At 39.5% G+C, this 16,701-nt stretch overlaps 1 protein-coding gene across 2 annotated transcripts in view; it reads left to right on the forward strand.

The window, feature by feature from the left end:
* The window catches only part of WDR3 (WD repeat domain 3), a 29,675-nt gene extending 24,733 nt beyond the window's left edge, over positions 1 to 4,942 (forward strand). For both annotated transcript variants that reach the window (XM_002924541.4, XM_034654177.1), the window contains exons 24-27: positions 245 to 288; positions 1,971 to 2,099; positions 3,781 to 3,874; positions 4,186 to 4,942. In XM_002924541.4, coding sequence (XP_002924587.2) covers positions 245 to 288; positions 1,971 to 2,099; positions 3,781 to 3,874; positions 4,186 to 4,341 — 423 coding nt within the window. In that variant the 3' untranslated portion in view covers positions 4,342 to 4,942. The remainder of the gene's footprint in view (positions 1 to 244; positions 289 to 1,970; positions 2,100 to 3,780; positions 3,875 to 4,185) is intronic.
* Positions 4,943 to 16,701: the final 11,759 nt, after the last annotated feature.

Below are 16,701 nucleotides of genomic sequence, written 5' to 3' on the forward strand. Positions count from 1 at the left end.
CATAGCCTCAGTTTACAGATGGGAAATTGGCCTGACTCATGAATAGAAGAGAACAGAGTTGGGAGTGGTGGAGCTGGACTGTGAACCCACATGGGACAAACTCAGACCGTGCATGTGTTGCCATCTTAGAATGCTATTTTTCCTGTGAGTGGGATCCCTGGTTTTTAGGAGATGGGAAGTAGGGAGCTTCAGTAGAAACCAACCTAGATAGAGTATCACTAAGGCTCTTATGCTTCCTTTACAGCCTTCGGCTTATGTGTTGGAGATTTTTAAAGGAATTAAGTCGAGGTGAGTCCCAGTGTACGATGACTGTAATTTGTCAGCTAACAGCATTTATTGAACGCCTGTCTGACCATGAGATAGACAGAAGTTATAATTGATGGTTATTTTCTTATAGGTTTAATTATGTCAACATTTTGGTGAAAATAGTATACTATAATGTCCTGAAGCAGAACTAGGAGGCTCCTCCTAAAGTATGAAGGGAGATACTTCTAGACACAAATGAAGGGTAGTCCTACTTTATATTCTAGGTAATGAAATCATCTGTCATCAGTCACAAGGACCAACTGGGAACCTTTTTTGGTTGTATATTTCCTTTGACTTATTTTTTGTGTATATACACAATTGGAATCCTGTGTGTGTGATTTTATATCCTGTTCTTTTTCACGGAGTATTTCGTGAGCATTTGCTCAAGTTACTAATATTCTTCAAAAATGCATTCATTGAATTATGTCAAAACATTCCATTGTAGGAAATTACTATTGGATTTCCTTTTGGTTTTTGCTATTAATCAGTACTGCTTCGGTGAACACCTTTACATAGGAGTCTTTGTTGTCGCATAACAATAACTGATCAGTGGGCATCAGCTTTTTAAAGGTCTGCGTTGCTGAATGACTTTCCAGAAAGCTTGTAGTGATTTTGACCAGGCTTTAAAAAATTCTTTGCCAGTTCAAAGGCCAAGGGTTGTATTGTATTTTTTAATTTCTTTTGATTATTAATGAAACAAAAATTTATCTTTGTTGGCCATTTGTGTTTTTTTCTGTGAATTTGTAGTTACTTATCCTTTCTTGTACCCTTCAGTAGTTTCTTACTGGTTTTTAGAATGCTTTGTATCTTTTGTCATATATTTTAAAAATACTGTTTCTTGTTTGTGATTTACCTTTGGATTTTACTTAGGAGTTTGGCCTACTGAGAGTTATTTTCATAACAGTTCTTAATATCTAAATCTGTCCCTTACAACCAGAAATAAACAGACCTATCTGAGGATAATGATGAAACTTCCGGGGAGAAATGTAAAACAAAATTTAAATTAATGGAAGTGTTGTGCATTCCTAGAAAGGAAGATTCTGTGTTCTAAAGATTTAGGTTTGTTTGTTTGTTTTTTTAAACTAGTTTATAGGTTTGTGAGTCCAGTTGAAGTCCTCTTGAGATTTGGAATTAGAGTTGATGAAATGATACTAGAACTAGTTCAAGAAAAGTAAAACAAAACAAACCAGAAGAAAACAAGCGAGAGCTTTTCTCCTGGATTAAAAAGCTATAAAATTAGCAAAACTAAAATACTGCAGGATTGTTGTCAGAATCAATCATTAAAACACACTTGAAAGCCCTGAAACAGAGTCTCATATGTTTCAATGTATGGCAGAAAGAAGCATCATATAAAGGTGGAATAGTCAACAAAAGACTCAAGAAATTAGTTATTTCTCAAAAACAAAACAAAACAACCCAGAAAGTTAGATTTTCCTGTCACGCCATGGACCAGAATGCATCAAATAGATTAAAATATTAAATACCAAAAAAATTGAAAAGAGGGAACTTTTCAGAATATAGATGAATAGTTAATTTAGCCCTGAATGGGTAAGATCTGTTCAAATATAAAAGCAGGAGGAAAAAATAATAAAAGATTTCGAAATTGAGCATGTTGAGAAATATGGCATTTTTAATGTGTTTTTCCTTCTTCCTTTCTTCCTCAGTGAGCTGGAAGAGTCTCTGCTTGTGCTACCTTTTTCTTACGTCCCGGACATCCTTAAGCTCTTTAATGAATTCATCCAGCTGGGCTCTGATATTGAACTCCTGTGTAGGTGCCTCTTCTTTCTGCTCAGGTAACAGCCTTTCCAGAGAACACTGTGTCTGCTCGGCCTAACTGCTCCGGTGCTACTTGAACGGATGGTATCAACACTCTGGGATTAAGAAATCTGATGTTTCCACCTCAGACTGAGAGGTGGTTACAGGATTTCACTGTTGTGTGACATAAATTATTTGTTATCCTGTGGAATCAGTCTTGTCCTTAAACAAGGAGAGTGATGGCCTGTCTCTTTTAAGTCATAAGACAGAGCGTCGCTCAGGGAAGCTTGCGTAAGCATAGGTCTCCACGTCACAGTAGCTCTGCTCCTTGTCTTTTTGCTGAGAGCCCATTACTGACTGGCCAGTTCGTCTCGTTTGTGGTGGCTTTTTAACTGTGTGAGTTAAACTGTGATTTAGGTTTGTCCTCATAACAGCATCGTAAGGAATGGTGCCTTTATTTTTCAGGTCTCTATAGAAACAAATAGAAAAGTAAGGGCATACGTGGAGGGAGGGAAGAAACAAAGAAAATATGTTCATTGGATTATTCTTAAATATAAACAGGTCCTCTTAATGTGTCTTGAATCATGCTTTCTGCCCCTCAGTCTCCAGCTGTTACAGCAGAGAACAGATACAGGGAGATTCAACACTCTTTAAAATGCTGTTATGAAGAAAAATACAAACTGGTCAGCTAATACCAAATAGTTAAAAAAAAAAAAAAACCCACAAACGGGTATATTTAATGAATGGTATTTGAATTGATCTATTTTCATGCTTCTTAATCCTCTGTTCCTTTTATTCCATCAAGATAGTAGCAAAAGAAGAACAGTAACATGTTTATAGTATTCTGTTGCCATATTTATAATTTAGGGCAAGTCCCGAGGCCTTAAATTGGTGCTCAGCATTGTTGAGTCGCTATGGCATCTGTACTATTGAAATCAGGGTTACTGATTGTAAATGCGACACCATGAGTGCTTCTGGCATATCAGGGGCTCATAGATGGGGAGTGCCATACAGGTAGCTGCGGCAGCCCACAGGTGAGCTTGAGGGTGCGCACCGAGGAGCGTGGGTTCATGGACGTCATCTTGGTACCCGAGGTCAGAATCTGACTGATCAGTGACTCTTTTTTGCTGTGGCTTCACTAGAAATATTAATAAACCTTTGTTGAGTTAGTATTTCTTAGAGTGCTCATTTCTCTCTGAGCTTTCCGTAAAATACTCTGCGAAAAGAGCCAACTTTGCAAACAAGTTGAATGTGTCATAACTTTTATAATAGTTGTGTTAAAATTGACATCAGGTAGGGCGCCTGGGTAGCGCAGTCGTTAAGCGTCTGCCTTCGGCTCAGGGCGTGATCCTGGCATTCTGGGATCGAGCCCCACATCAGGCTCCTCCGCTGAAAGCCTGCTTCTTCCTCCCCCACTCCCCCTGCTTGTGTTCCCTCTCTCGCTGGCTGTCTCTGTCAAATAAATAAATAAAATCTTTAAAAAAAAAAAATTGACATCAGGTAAAACTGAGTGGCAGGGAAGAAACATCTTTAGCTATGCTTTGCCAGAAGCATTTCTGTACTGCCATGATGATATGGTAAAATGGATCTTTTTCTGTTTTTTGGGGGGGGGGTTTGTTTTGTTTTTTACTTTGATATTGTCTGTTTGCTTTTCTAGAAGGGGTGAACAGAGCCAGAACCACCTCTCTTTGTAATGTGACTGTTTTGTTTTTCTGTTAGGATTCACTTCGGGCAGATCACTAGTAACCAAATGCTTGTGCCAGTGATTGAAAAGTTAAAGGAAACAACTATTTCAAAAGTCAGCCAAGTCCGGGTATGTATCCTTGTAGAAGTACAGTAACGAGGAAGTCCTGGCATGTGTGTGACTTGGAAGTAGCGTAGTGAACTGTGCTTGTCTTTGGTGGTATTGACCAGACACATATCGGGATTTGAGATAAGATTTTCGTTGGAGCTTGTAGGAGTAGAGAGAAGAAAACAAAACCAAACCAGAAAGACCTTAGACAAGGAGGGATGAGTAAGAACACCTGAAGCATTGGTTCTCCTGACTCATATATGCTGCTGTATTGAACTGAAGTGGGGGAAAGGTCTTTTAATCTTTCTTCTACCCCCACCCCCACCCCCCAGGATGTTATCGGCTTCAACATGGCAGGTCTGGAATATCTCAAGAGGGAATGCGAGGCAAAAAGTGAAGTTATGTTTTTTGCTGATGCAACCAGCCAGTTGGAAGAAAAGAAGAGGAAGAGGAAAAAGAGGGAGAAGCTAATTTTAACATATACTTAGAACACAAATGTGGTGCCCTTTTCTTTTTATTTAAAAGAACTTCTAAACTAAGCCGTGGAATTGGTGTCAACTTGAAAATAACCCAGTAACAGAGCTCATTGTGTTACAGAAGATGTCAGGATGTGGTTCCCAGCTTTGCCTGAGGAAATGCCCAGTGCGGGACTGTGGGCGCCATTTCTTGGACTTAAGGCCTGATAGTTTATCTTTCTGTGCCCTCGAAGGTTGAGCCCTTCAGTAGTTGTTCCCATTTTAGTCTAGCAGGGAACAACGAACTTTATTTTTTACTAGTTGTTTGACTAGAGCTGAAATGAACATTTCAAAACTTTTTCTTATTTCTGCGATAACAGAAGATTTAATGTGTTACTCTTTGTATTACATTTTACCTCGTACAGAGACTATCAGGTGCACAATTGATTGCCCTCTCCCATTAAATGCAGAGTCTTGGACTTACAGAGCTGAAAAGGACCATAAAAATTCTCTAAAACACCCTCCTTCAACTTTGCCTCTTAGAGGTGGTTATATCTGTATATAAAAATATCTAATTGCTAATTGTTTCTACTTCTCTACATAATTGTTTCTAATTAAAGTGTAGTCAAGCTGAGGTGTCTTGCTGGGCTTCTGGGTGATTAATACCATACACGTACATAAATACATATGTACTTGCATGGTAAGAATTTGGGAAGGTGGGAATATTTTAGAAGAAATGGACACATTCCTTTGGGCCTGGCTGCTCTTTATGGGAAGTTTTTAAGTTACTGCTCCAACTTTGTTGCAGGTCTGTGCAGATTTCTGTGCTGTCTTTTTTTGTTGGTTTTTTTTAAAGATTTATTTAAATTCCAGTTAGTTAATATACAGTGTAATATTAGAGTCACACGTCCAGCACATTGATTCAACACTTCCATACAACATCCGGTGCTCATCACAAGTGCCCTCCTTAATCCCCATCACCTGTTTAGCCCACCCCCACCCCTCTGGCAACCATCAGTTTGTTCTCTGTAGTTAAGAGGACATTTTTCTTGGTTTGTCTCTTTTTTCCCCCTTTTCTCTTTTGTTTTTTATATTTCACATATGAGTGAAATCATATGGCATTTGTCTTTCTCTGACTGACCTACTTCGCTTAGCATTATATTAGCAGGCTCCATCCACATCATTGCAAAGGGCAAGATTTCATTCTTTTTTATGGCTGAGTAAAATTCCATTGTGTGTGTGTACACCACATCTTCTTTATTCATTCATCAGTCGATGGACACTCGGTCTGTTTCCGTATTTGGCTATTGTAGATAATGCTGCTATAAACATCAGGGTGCATGTATCCCTTTGAATTAGTAGTTTTGTATCCTTTGGGTAAATACCCCCTAGTGCAATTGCTGGATCATAGGGTAGTTCTGTTTTTGATTTTTTGAGGAAGCTCCATACTGTTTTTCCAGAGTGGCTGGACCAGTTTGCATTCCCACTAACAGTGCAAGAGGGTTCCCCTTTCTCGCATCCTCGCCAACACATGTTTCTTGTGTTGCTGATTTTAGCCATTCTGACAGGTGTGAGGTGGTACCACATTGTGGTTTGATTTGCATTTCTCTGATGGTAGGTGATGTTGAGCATCTTTTCATGTGTCTGTTGGCCATCTGTAGGTCTTCTTTGGAAAACTATTCATGTCTTCTGCCCATTTTTTAATTGGACTATTTGTTTTGGGGTGTTGAATTTGATAAGTTCTTTATATTTTTTGGATACTAACCCTTTATCGGATATGTCAATTGCAAATACCTTCTCCCATTCTGTTGGTTGCCCTTTAGTTTTGTCAACTGTTTCCTTCACTGTGCAGAAGCTATTTATTTTGATGTAGTCCCAATAGTTTATTTTTGCTTTTATTTCCCTTGCCTCAGAAGACATATCCAGAAAGAAGTTGCTATGACCGATGTCAGAGAGGTTACTGTCAGTGTTCTCCTCCAGCATTTTGATGGCTTCCTGTCTCAGTAGGTCTTTAACCCATTTTGAATTGATTTTTATGTTTGGTGTAAGAAAGTGGTCCGGTTTCTTTCTTTTGCATGTTTCTGTCCATTTGTTAAAGAGACCATCTTTTTCCCGTTGGATATGCTTTCCTGTTTTGTCGAAAATTAATTGACCATATAGTTGTGGGATTTTTTCTGGGTTTTCCATTCTGTTCTATGTGTTTATTTTTGTGCCAATACCATACCTAGGTATCTTTTTTTGGTGCAGTTGTAAATGATCGGTTTCTTGATTTCTCTTTCTGCTTTGTTACTGGTTTATAGAAATGCAACAGGTTTCTGTACATTGGTTTTGCATCCTGCAACCTTACTGAATTTGTGTATCAGCTCTAGCAGTTTTTTAGTGGAGTCTTTCAGGTTTTCTGATAGAGTATCATGTCATCTGCAAATAGTGAAAGTTTTACTTCTTCCTTGCCAATTTGGATGCCTTTTATTTCTTTTTGTTGTGTGATTGCTGTGGCTAGGACTTCAGTACTATGTTGAATTAAAGTGGTGAGAGTGGATATCCCTGTAGTGTTCCTGACCATAGAGGAAAAGCTCTAGTTTTCCCATTGATGATATTAACTGTGGGTTTTTCATATATGGTCTTTATTATGTTGAAATATGTTCCCTCTAAACTTTGTTGAGGGTTTTTATCATGAACTGATGTTGTACTTTGTCAAATGCTTTTTCTGCATCTATTGAAAGGCTCATATGGTTCTTATCCTTTCTTTTATTAATGTGGTGTATCACGTTGATTGATTTGTGAGTATGTTGAACCACCCTTGCAGCCCAGGAATAAATCCCACTTGATTGTGGTGAATAGTTCTTTTAATGTAGTGTTGGATTTGGTTTGCTAGTATTTTATTGAGAATTTTTGCATCCATGTTCATCAGGGATATTGGCCTATAGTTCTCTTTTTTAGTGGACTCTTTATCTCTTTTTGGTATCAGGGTAATGCTGGTGTCATTGAATGAATTGGAAGTTTTCCTTCCTCTTCCATTTTTTTGGAACAGCTTGAGAAGAATAGGTATTAATTCTTTAAATGTTTGGTAGAAATCCCCTGTGAAGCCATCTGGCCCTGGACTTTTGTTTGTTGGTTATCAATCTGTTCAAGTTTTTCATTCTTGTTTCAGTTTTGGTAGTTTATATGTTTCTAGAAATTTATCCATTTCTTCCAGGTTGTCCGGTTTGTTGGCATATGATTTTTTATAATACTCTCATAATTGTTGTTTCTCCTCTCTCACTTGTGATTTTGAGTCCTTTCTCTTTTTTTCTTGATATGTCTGGCTAGAGATTTATTAATTTTATTGTTTTTTTTCAAAGAACCAGCTCCTAGTTTCATTGATTGGTTCTATTGTTTTTTTTAGTTTCTATATCACTTGTTTCTGCTCTGATTTTTATTACTTCCCTTATGCTGGATTTAGGCTTCATTTGTTGTTCTTTTTCCAGCTCCTTTAGGTGTAAGGTTAGGTTCTTTATTTGAAATTTTTCTTGCTTCTTGAGGTAGGCCTATATTGCTCTGTGCTTCCTTCTTAGGACCACTTTTGCTGCATCCCAAAGGTTTTGGACTGTTACATTTTCATTTCCATTTGTTCCCATGTATTTTTGATTTCCTGGTTAACCTATTCGTTGTTCAGTAGTATGTTGTTTAACCATGTATTTGTGGTCTTTCCAGAGTTTTCCTTGTGGTTGACTTCCCGTTTCATAGCATTGTGGTCAGAAAAAGTTCATGGTGTGATCACAGTCTTTTTGTATTTATTAAAGTCTGTTTTGTGACCTAATATGTGATCCGTTCTGGTGAACGTTCCATGTTCACTTGAAAAGAATGTGTATTCTGCTGCTTTAGGATGGAATGTTCTGAATATATCCGTTAGGTCCATCTGGTGCAGTGAATCATTCAAAGCCATTGTTTCCTTGTTGGTTTTCTGTTTAGATCATCTGTCCATTGATGTAAGTGGGGTATTAAAGTCCCCTACTATTATGTGTTATTATCCATATAGTTCCTTTATGTTTGTTATTATGGTTTTATATATTGAGGTTCTCCTAACTTGGGGGCATGAAGATTTACAATTGTTAAATCTTATTGGATTGTCCCTTTTATGATTATATAGTACCCTTCTTTGTCTGTTTTTATAGTCTTTGTTTTCAAGTCTAGTTTGTCCAATAGATGTATTGTTACTGTGGCTTTCTTTTGACATCCATTTGCGTGATAAATATTTCTCTCCACCCCCTCACTTCCAATCTGCAGGTGTCTTTAGGTCTAAAATGAGTCTCTTATAAGCAGCATATAGAGGAGTCTTTTATTTTTATCTGTTTTGATGACTTGTATCTTGATTGGAGCGTTTAGTCCATTTACATTCAAAGTAATTATTGATAGACATGTATTTTTTGCCATTTTATTACTTATTTTCTCATTTCTGGAGAATTTCTCTGATCCTTTCTCATCTTTGTCACTTTTGGTCTCTCCTTGGCACTCAGAGTCCCCTTTAATTTTTGCAGTGCTGGTTTAGTGGTCATGCAGTCCTTTCATTTTTGTCAGGGAAGCTCTTTCTCTCCTTTTATTCTGAACGATAGTTTTGCTGGATGGAGTATTTTTGGCTGCAGGTTTTTCCCATTTAGTGCTTTGAATATATCATGCCACTTTCTTCTGGCTTGCCAAATTTCTGTTGAAAAATCTCCAGCTAGCCTTATGGGTTTTTCCTCGTAATTTAGGGACTTCTTTTGTCTTGTTGCTCTTAAGATTTTTTTCTTTATCACTATATTTTGCATATTTAATTACAACATGTCTTGGTGTTGACCTGCTTTTGTTGATTTGATGGGAGTTCTCTGTGCCTCCTGGATCTGGTATCTGTTTCCTTCCCCAGATGGGGAAGTTTTCTGCTATTATTTCTTGAAATAAATTTTCTGCCCTACTTTTCTCTCTCTTCCTCTTCTGGAACACCTGTGATATGAATATTATTACATTTGATGGAGTCATTGAGTTCCCTAAGTCTATTCTCATATTCCATAATTCTTCTTTTTCTTTTTTTTTCAGCTTTATTATTTTCCATTATTTTGTTTTTTCATTCACTAATTCATTCCTCTGCTTCTTCTAGCCTGCTCTTCATTGCATCAAGCCTGTTTCCAATCTCATTTATTGCATTCTTTATTTCTGATTCTTTTCTAACTCCTTTATCTCTGTGGTAAGGGTCTCACTGATGTCTTCTATTCTTTTCTCAAGCCCAGTGAGTATCCTTATGATTGTTGCTTTACATTCTCCATCAGTTATGTTACTTATATCTGTTTTGCTTTGATCTCTGGCCATGGCCTTATCTTGTTATTTCATTTGGGATAAATTACTCCATCTTGGCATTTTGTCTAGTCTCTGCCTTTTTCTGTGTTTAGAAAAGCCAGTTATGTTTTTGGCTCCTGTAAGTAATGGCCATTATGAAAAAGAGGTCATGGAGTGCCCAGAACCTGGTGCTTTAGGGAGTGTCTCCAGTGTGTGTTGCCTGCACTCTGCTGTTGTCTTTTAAGCCAGTTATCTGCAGAGGCTCTCCTTGCCTGCTGTAGGCAGTGTTTGGTCCCTGGCCTGAATGTGATGAGTTGTAACTAAGTGTGCTCTGGTCTGCTTATGAAATGAGTCTTGACACCACTTCCACCAGAACCGAGGCCCTGCAGAACTCTGGTGGGGAGATGCGGGGTGGGCAGGGGTTTGTGCTGGTCTTCTGGGGTAGAAGCCCACCACGCTGAGACTGAGGCAAGCTTGACTAAGAAGGCAGTCCTGCCGGAGCACAGGAGTGTGGGGTTTGTTGTAAGCAAGTTAGGCAGCCAGTGTCAGTGCTAAGCTGCTTCCTTCTGGTGGCTCTGTGTTTATCCTGAGGAGTGGTATGGCTCCTTTGTTCCCGGAGAGATGTCTCTGAGTGTTGATAATCCCCTCCCCCCACCTCCCATGTCCCAGGCATTTTTTCAGATGGCTTTTTCCATGCTGTCTACCCCCAGAATGTTTGCCTGCCTTCTCTTCCGGAGCAGCACAGTGCCCCCTGGGCTCTATCCCAGCCAGGCCCACTGACCTTTAAAACTCTAGGCTTTAAGCCCCATTGGTTGCAAGAACTCACGAAATTAAGCCCTTCTCATTTTCCAAGCCAATGGCTTTCAGAAAATATTCTCTTGGTGTTTTCCCCTGGCCGCACCTCTCTCTTGCCCTTCTATGGCTCCCTCCCCTCCATAACAACCATGATCCACTTCTCCCCTAAAACACATCTCCTTACTTCCAGCTTCTTTGATGTTGCCTCTTCTCTCCTTTTAGCTGTGGAGCTTGCTCTGTCAGTCTTAAGGTCAATTTCTGGGGTATTTATGCTGATTTTATCATTATCTAGTTGTGTTTGTTGGACAAGATGAGCCTGGGGGTCCTTCTACTCCACCACCATCTTCCGTTCTCTCTCTATGTCTTCTTGAGTCAGTTTCAGTGGTTGGTGTCCTGTGAATTTGTCCATTTCATTTAAGGTGTTCTGTTGTGGTGCCACCATTTTCTTGCCAGTCTCAGAGCTGCAGTTATTGTATGGTTATCTGAGGGTCCCTAACCACAAGTCTAGTACTGTTCCTGACCATAACAACACAGTCACTGAAGTAAAGTAAGGAACATTGTGGTGTTATTCATTGCACAGAATATAAGTAAAGATTATTTTATCATAGAGTTCCTGAGGCTTAAGTACAAAAAGGTAAGAAAAGAGCTAGTACGGTGGATTCTAGGTGCTTCTAGTCTGAAGAAGCAGCTTTTTCTTTAAACATCTGTTCCTGCTACTAAGGAGAGGAGTTAGTTACTTATTGAAAAATATCCTAATTCCTGAATGAACAAAGGCTGGATCTATATGTTTTTGCTTCTTCTTCTTTTTTTTTTTTTAAGATTTTATTTATTTATTTGACAGAGAGAGACAGCCAGTGAGAGAGGGAACACAAGCAGGGGGAGCGGGAGAGGAAGAAGTAGGCTCCTAGCGGAGGAGCCTGATGTGGGGCTCCATCCCAGAGCACCGGGATCACACCCTGAGCCGAAGGCAGACGCTTAACGACTGCACCACCCAGACGCCCCTGCTTCTTGACAATATTCATCAGAACATAGGAAACTGCAGCATTTCCCATTAACATTTTTGATGTTTTCCAAACCAAAACAAAGTCAGGAGGGTACTCTACTCGTATTTAAAAGTGTTGCTTTCCCATAGCTTTGCCATCAGTGAAGATGAACAGTAGCAGGGGATTTAAAGGTGTTTCTGTTTGGTAGTTGTTACACAAATTAAAGAGAAGGAGAGCTTATGACAGATGAAATGATGTATATAGGAAGTAACTGAGCTCCAACTTCTGGTCAAAATACTGAAACTACTTAACCCTAAAGGTTTGAGGTTAACCAGTCAATTAAAAAGTAAATTTTAGGGGTACCTGCATGGCTCAGTTGGTTAAGCGTCTGACTTTTGATTTTGGCTCAGGTCATGATCTCGCAGTCATGGGATCAAGCCCCTCGTTGGGCTCCATACTCTGCAGAGTTTGCTTCAGATTCTTTCTCCCTCTCCCTCAGCTCCTCCCCGCTTGTGCTCTCTCTATATAAAAATAATAAATACATAAAATCTTTTTAAAAAATAAATTTAAAAATTTTAAGCCAAGCCAGTTTCTAGTCATTAAGTCAGCATTTACTGGCTTAGCCAGCCATTGGCTAGGTATAATCCTTAGTACAGGAACCATGTAATGAGTAATATATCTTACAAATCATTCAGTGTTACCTGTAGAAGCTGGTGATGCCATAAAGGAAAGCCTCATGAATGGTTTACTGGGAATATAACATCTGAGCTTTCAAATATTTATATATGTCTCTATGTAAAGAAGAAATGCTTAACCGTTTTGAGATTCCCTGGCTGAAAGTTAGGTGCTTGGTGTACTTGGTTATTAAACTGTTTCTCAGTTCACGTGTCTTAAGTCATAGCTCTCCCAAAATCCCTAAATCTGGCAGATGACGTAGGACAGTGCATTGGTGTCTATCGTCGGCCCAATACTGTATCTAGGGTTCCACTTACCTACCAGCACAATCGGTGAGCCTGCTCAGTGTAGTCTTTCCAGGCCAGCCACGAACTCAGGGAGAAGCCACCTGGCCTACATACACTATCCACAATCTGCCTCCTTTCCTCACAATTTAAGTTTCTAAGTTTTAAAATGAGACTGAGGTTCTTAGGAGTAACATCACCTTATATTCTAAGTCCTGTCACTATTTCTGAAATGTGGGCTCCGAGCAGTTCTCATGTGATTTTAGGACCGAGCACACATGGTCCAACAGCCACTGGCCCCAACGCTTGTTAGGTCAAGTGCGAGTTGCCCTTGTATAATTCCTTCCCTGAGAGTGTGGGCAGGACCTAGTGACTGGCTTCTGAAGAACAGAATACAGCAAATTTAATGGGGTGTCTCTTTCGAGATTGGGCTATAAAACACTGTAAATTCTGCCTTGCTCACACGCTCAGGCTCTGGTCTGATAAATCAAGCTGCACTGCTGTGGGATTCCCTAAGGAGAGACCCACGTGGCAAGGAACTGCATCCTGCCAATGACCGCCTGAGTGGGCTGAGAGCACATTCATTCCTAGTTAAGCCAGAGTATCCAACTGAGCTCTGTCTGGATTCTGGAACCACAGAAGCTATGAGATCTTAGATTTCTGTTGCCTTAAGCCACTAAGTTTCAGGGTAGTTTGTTACGTAGCAGCACATAACTGATAGAGCTTCTATAGATCAAATTACTTAACGTGCTGATGCTTTGGATTCCTCATCTATAGATTAGGCATAGTAGTGTCTGCCTTCGTAGAGTTATTGTGAAGTGCTTACTGACTCAAAATAAACACAGGATTTGGTACTATTGTTAACAGTGTGAGCTACACAACATCTAAAACTACAGAATGATTCCAGTACACACATACACACATAGAAGGGATGGGAAAGAAAGAGACTAAAATATCATCTGTTAGCTCTGGGCAATATAGAGAATCTTTACACTAGATGTTTGTCTTTAACAGAATAAGTACAGTAGGCATCTTTCACTCTCATTAACTCTGTGATAATATGAACAGAGGCATAAAGGCAACATCACTTAAGACATTTCTCCTATTAGGTAGATTCACGAAGTTACTTCTGATAGGATTGATGCCAACAGGAATTATGTATCTATTCGAAAGCTGTGCTGTAGTTTTTAGAGTCGTCTAGCTAGTGATGCAGATTTCACCACTTCTCAGTTTGGAGTAACTTCCAAAAGTCATGGAGTAGAACTGACATGAACCATGATTTCAGTGGTTCCCAAAGTATATTTTAAGACCCTTGGGGCCCTTAAGACCCTCTCAAGAAGTTTGAAGGGTCAAAAAATTCTCAAAACAATATTAAAATCTGTAGTAATTTGAAGAGTGGTCTCCAAAAATTCATGTCTACACAGAACCTGTGAACGTGACCTTATTTGGAAATAGGGTCTTTATAAATGTAATAAGATGAAGTCATGCTAGATTGGAGTGGGCCCTAAATCCAGTGACTGTTACCAGATAAGAATGCAATGTAAGGAGACACATGGAAGGAGGCCACGTGACCACAGGCAGAGATGAATTGGCGTGATGTAGCTATTAGTCAAGGCACACCAAGGACTCTGGCTACCACCAGAAGCTAGGAGAGAAGCAGGAACAAATTCTTCAGCCTCTAGAAGGAACCAGCCATTGAATACCTTGGTTTCAGACCTTTGGCTTCCTGAACTGCAAGAAAATAACTAACTTGTCTTAAACCACCCAGTTTGTGGTAATTTGTTATGGAAGCCTCAGGAAACTAATAGTGATACCAGGAAGTGGGGTGCTACTGGAACAAATGCCTAAAAATGTGGAAGTGGCTTTGGAATCGGGTAATGGGTAAAGGCTGGAAGGATTGTGAGCAGTGTGATAAAATAAAAAGTCTAGGTTGTCTTGAAATGACCACAGGTAAAAGTAAAGACTGAAAAACAATTTTGGTGAGGGCTCAGAAGGAAGCGATGGGGACAGGGAAAGCTGCTGTCATCTCAGAGCATTTTTACATCATCATGAACAAAATGTTGTTAGAAGTATGAACATTAAGGGTGCTTCTGGTGCAACCTTAGACAGAAGTTAACATGTTGTTGGATACTGGAGGAAAAGTTATAAGGTGGCAGAAACCTTGGCTGAATTGTGTTCTGCTTTTGGGTTTAAAGTAGAACTTGTAAACAATGACATTGAATATTTAGCTGAGGTTTCCAAGCAAAATATGGAAGATGTGGCCTGGTTTCTTGCTGCTTGTAGTAAAATGCAAGAGGAAAGAAATAATTTGAGGAAGGAACTGGTTAGCAAAAAGGAACCAAAACATGATGAGTTCGAAAATTCACATTCCATCCATACTGCAAAACAATGCTAAGGCGTACTCTGGAGCAGTCACCAAGGGAGTGTGCTGAGAGATTAGGTGTATGACCAAGGATACAGTCAGGCATCTCAGCGGAAGCCAGGAAAAGAGGTGCGGTTATCCAGGAAGTATCTGTGGAGAAGCCTCATGTCTAACAATACCACTTAAGATATTTCCTTGACATCCATGAAGACTGACAGGGAATGTTACATCAGCAGAAATGCTGCTGGTTTGGCCTGATAGGGACAGAGATGGGACAAGATAAAGGAAGGCTCCAGACTTCTGGGATTCTATAAGCAGGAAATGGGCTGCCCAGAGGATAAGACTGTGTCCCAGGCCTCTGAAGGTCTAGAGGTTGGGGCTGGCAAAGCCTCTGTGGGCCCAGAGGGCAGATCAAGCCACAAATGATTATTCTAAGGCTTTGAAACTTCATGAAATTTGCCTTGCTGTGTCACACACTTGCTTTAGACTAGTGACTATTCCTTCCACTTTCTTCCTTTTGGGAATATTTATCCTATGCCTTTTCCACCATCGTATGTTGCAAGATGACAGCTTGTTTTCTAGTTTCACACATCCACCAATGGAAGGGAGACCAAGGCAAGGAATACCAGCATCTTACTCATACTCGATTTAGAGGGATGAGATGTGAAACTCTTTGAGTTCATGCTTACTTTGATGAGAATTTAGGTTTGGAGTTAATGCTGAAATGGGTGAAGAATTTTGGGAATGTTGGGATGGGATGAATTTATCTTGCACATGGGATGGATGTGAGTAATGGGGGACCAGAAGCAGATTACACTGGGTTTGTCTCCACAAAATTCACGTCTATCAGAAACTCTGAAGATGACACTCAGGATTAGGGTAGCCCCTAAGTCTAATGAGTGGTGTTCTTACAAGGAGAGAGACAGAAATATATACACAAGGAAGAATGCCATTTTAGACAGAGGCAGAGATTAAAGTGATGTGGTAATAAGCCAAGGAACACCACGAATTGCTGGCAACCACCAGATGTTAGGAGAGAGGCATAGAACAAATTCTCAGTCTCCAGAAGGACCCCCCACCCCCACCCCCAGCACCTTGATTTTGGACCTCTGGCCTCCTGAGCTACGAGAGAATATCTGTTGTTTTAAGTAGCCATGCTACTTTGTCATGGCAGCCCTAAGAAACCAATGCAGATTTGTTAGAGCAGCTCTAGGAAACTAATACAAGAAGCTATTTAGCTTTTTCTCTCATGACCATACAGTAGAGTTTTCCAGAGGCTGTGTGATGTCTGATATCCTGACAGACTGAATATAGAGCAGGCAGGAGAATCCAACTGTGTTGTAATAAGCCAGACATTGAAAAAATTTGTAAAAATGTAAAACAATGTCCCATGAATAATAAATTTTTGTTTTGGAAAATAGTTATTTTTCATTAAAAAATAGATGTTAATATATTGGCGTTATTATGGTTTTTATACTGAAAATGTTTCCCAGCTTTAATTCCAATTTAGTAAATGTGATAGATATGACCCACATGAATGAATGAAAACTATTTGGGATCCTTAATAATTTTTAAGAATACATAAACTTGTGTCCAAAATGTTTGACAACCACGGGCTTAATTGTAAATTTTCAGAAGGACATCCTGGTGTTGGTGCCCTTGCTTTTTGGAAGTTCAGCTCAACATTGAAAATCGTGCTTAAAAGAACTTTAGAATCACATTGAAGTAGGTTAGATTTTTACATCATCTACTTAGGATTCTCTGAGCTTCATTTTCCTTATTTATAAAGTGGGAAAGATAACATCTATGTTCGGTAATATGAGGATTAGATATGATAATGTATATAAGGGAGTAGCTATTATAGTTATTTGAAACAAGTATTTCCATCCCGCCAGGTTAAGTGGCTTATTGGTTTCTGGCTGTAAGAAGGCAGGAACAAACATGAGGTCTAAGGCCTCACATTTGAATGGTTGATGATCAAGGTTCCATTTGTTACTTACTGGAC

The sequence above is a fragment of the Ailuropoda melanoleuca genome, chromosome 2 (assembly GCF_002007445.2).
Source record: "Ailuropoda melanoleuca isolate Jingjing chromosome 2, ASM200744v2, whole genome shotgun sequence".
Lineage (NCBI taxonomy): Eukaryota > Metazoa > Chordata > Mammalia > Carnivora > Ursidae > Ailuropoda > Ailuropoda melanoleuca.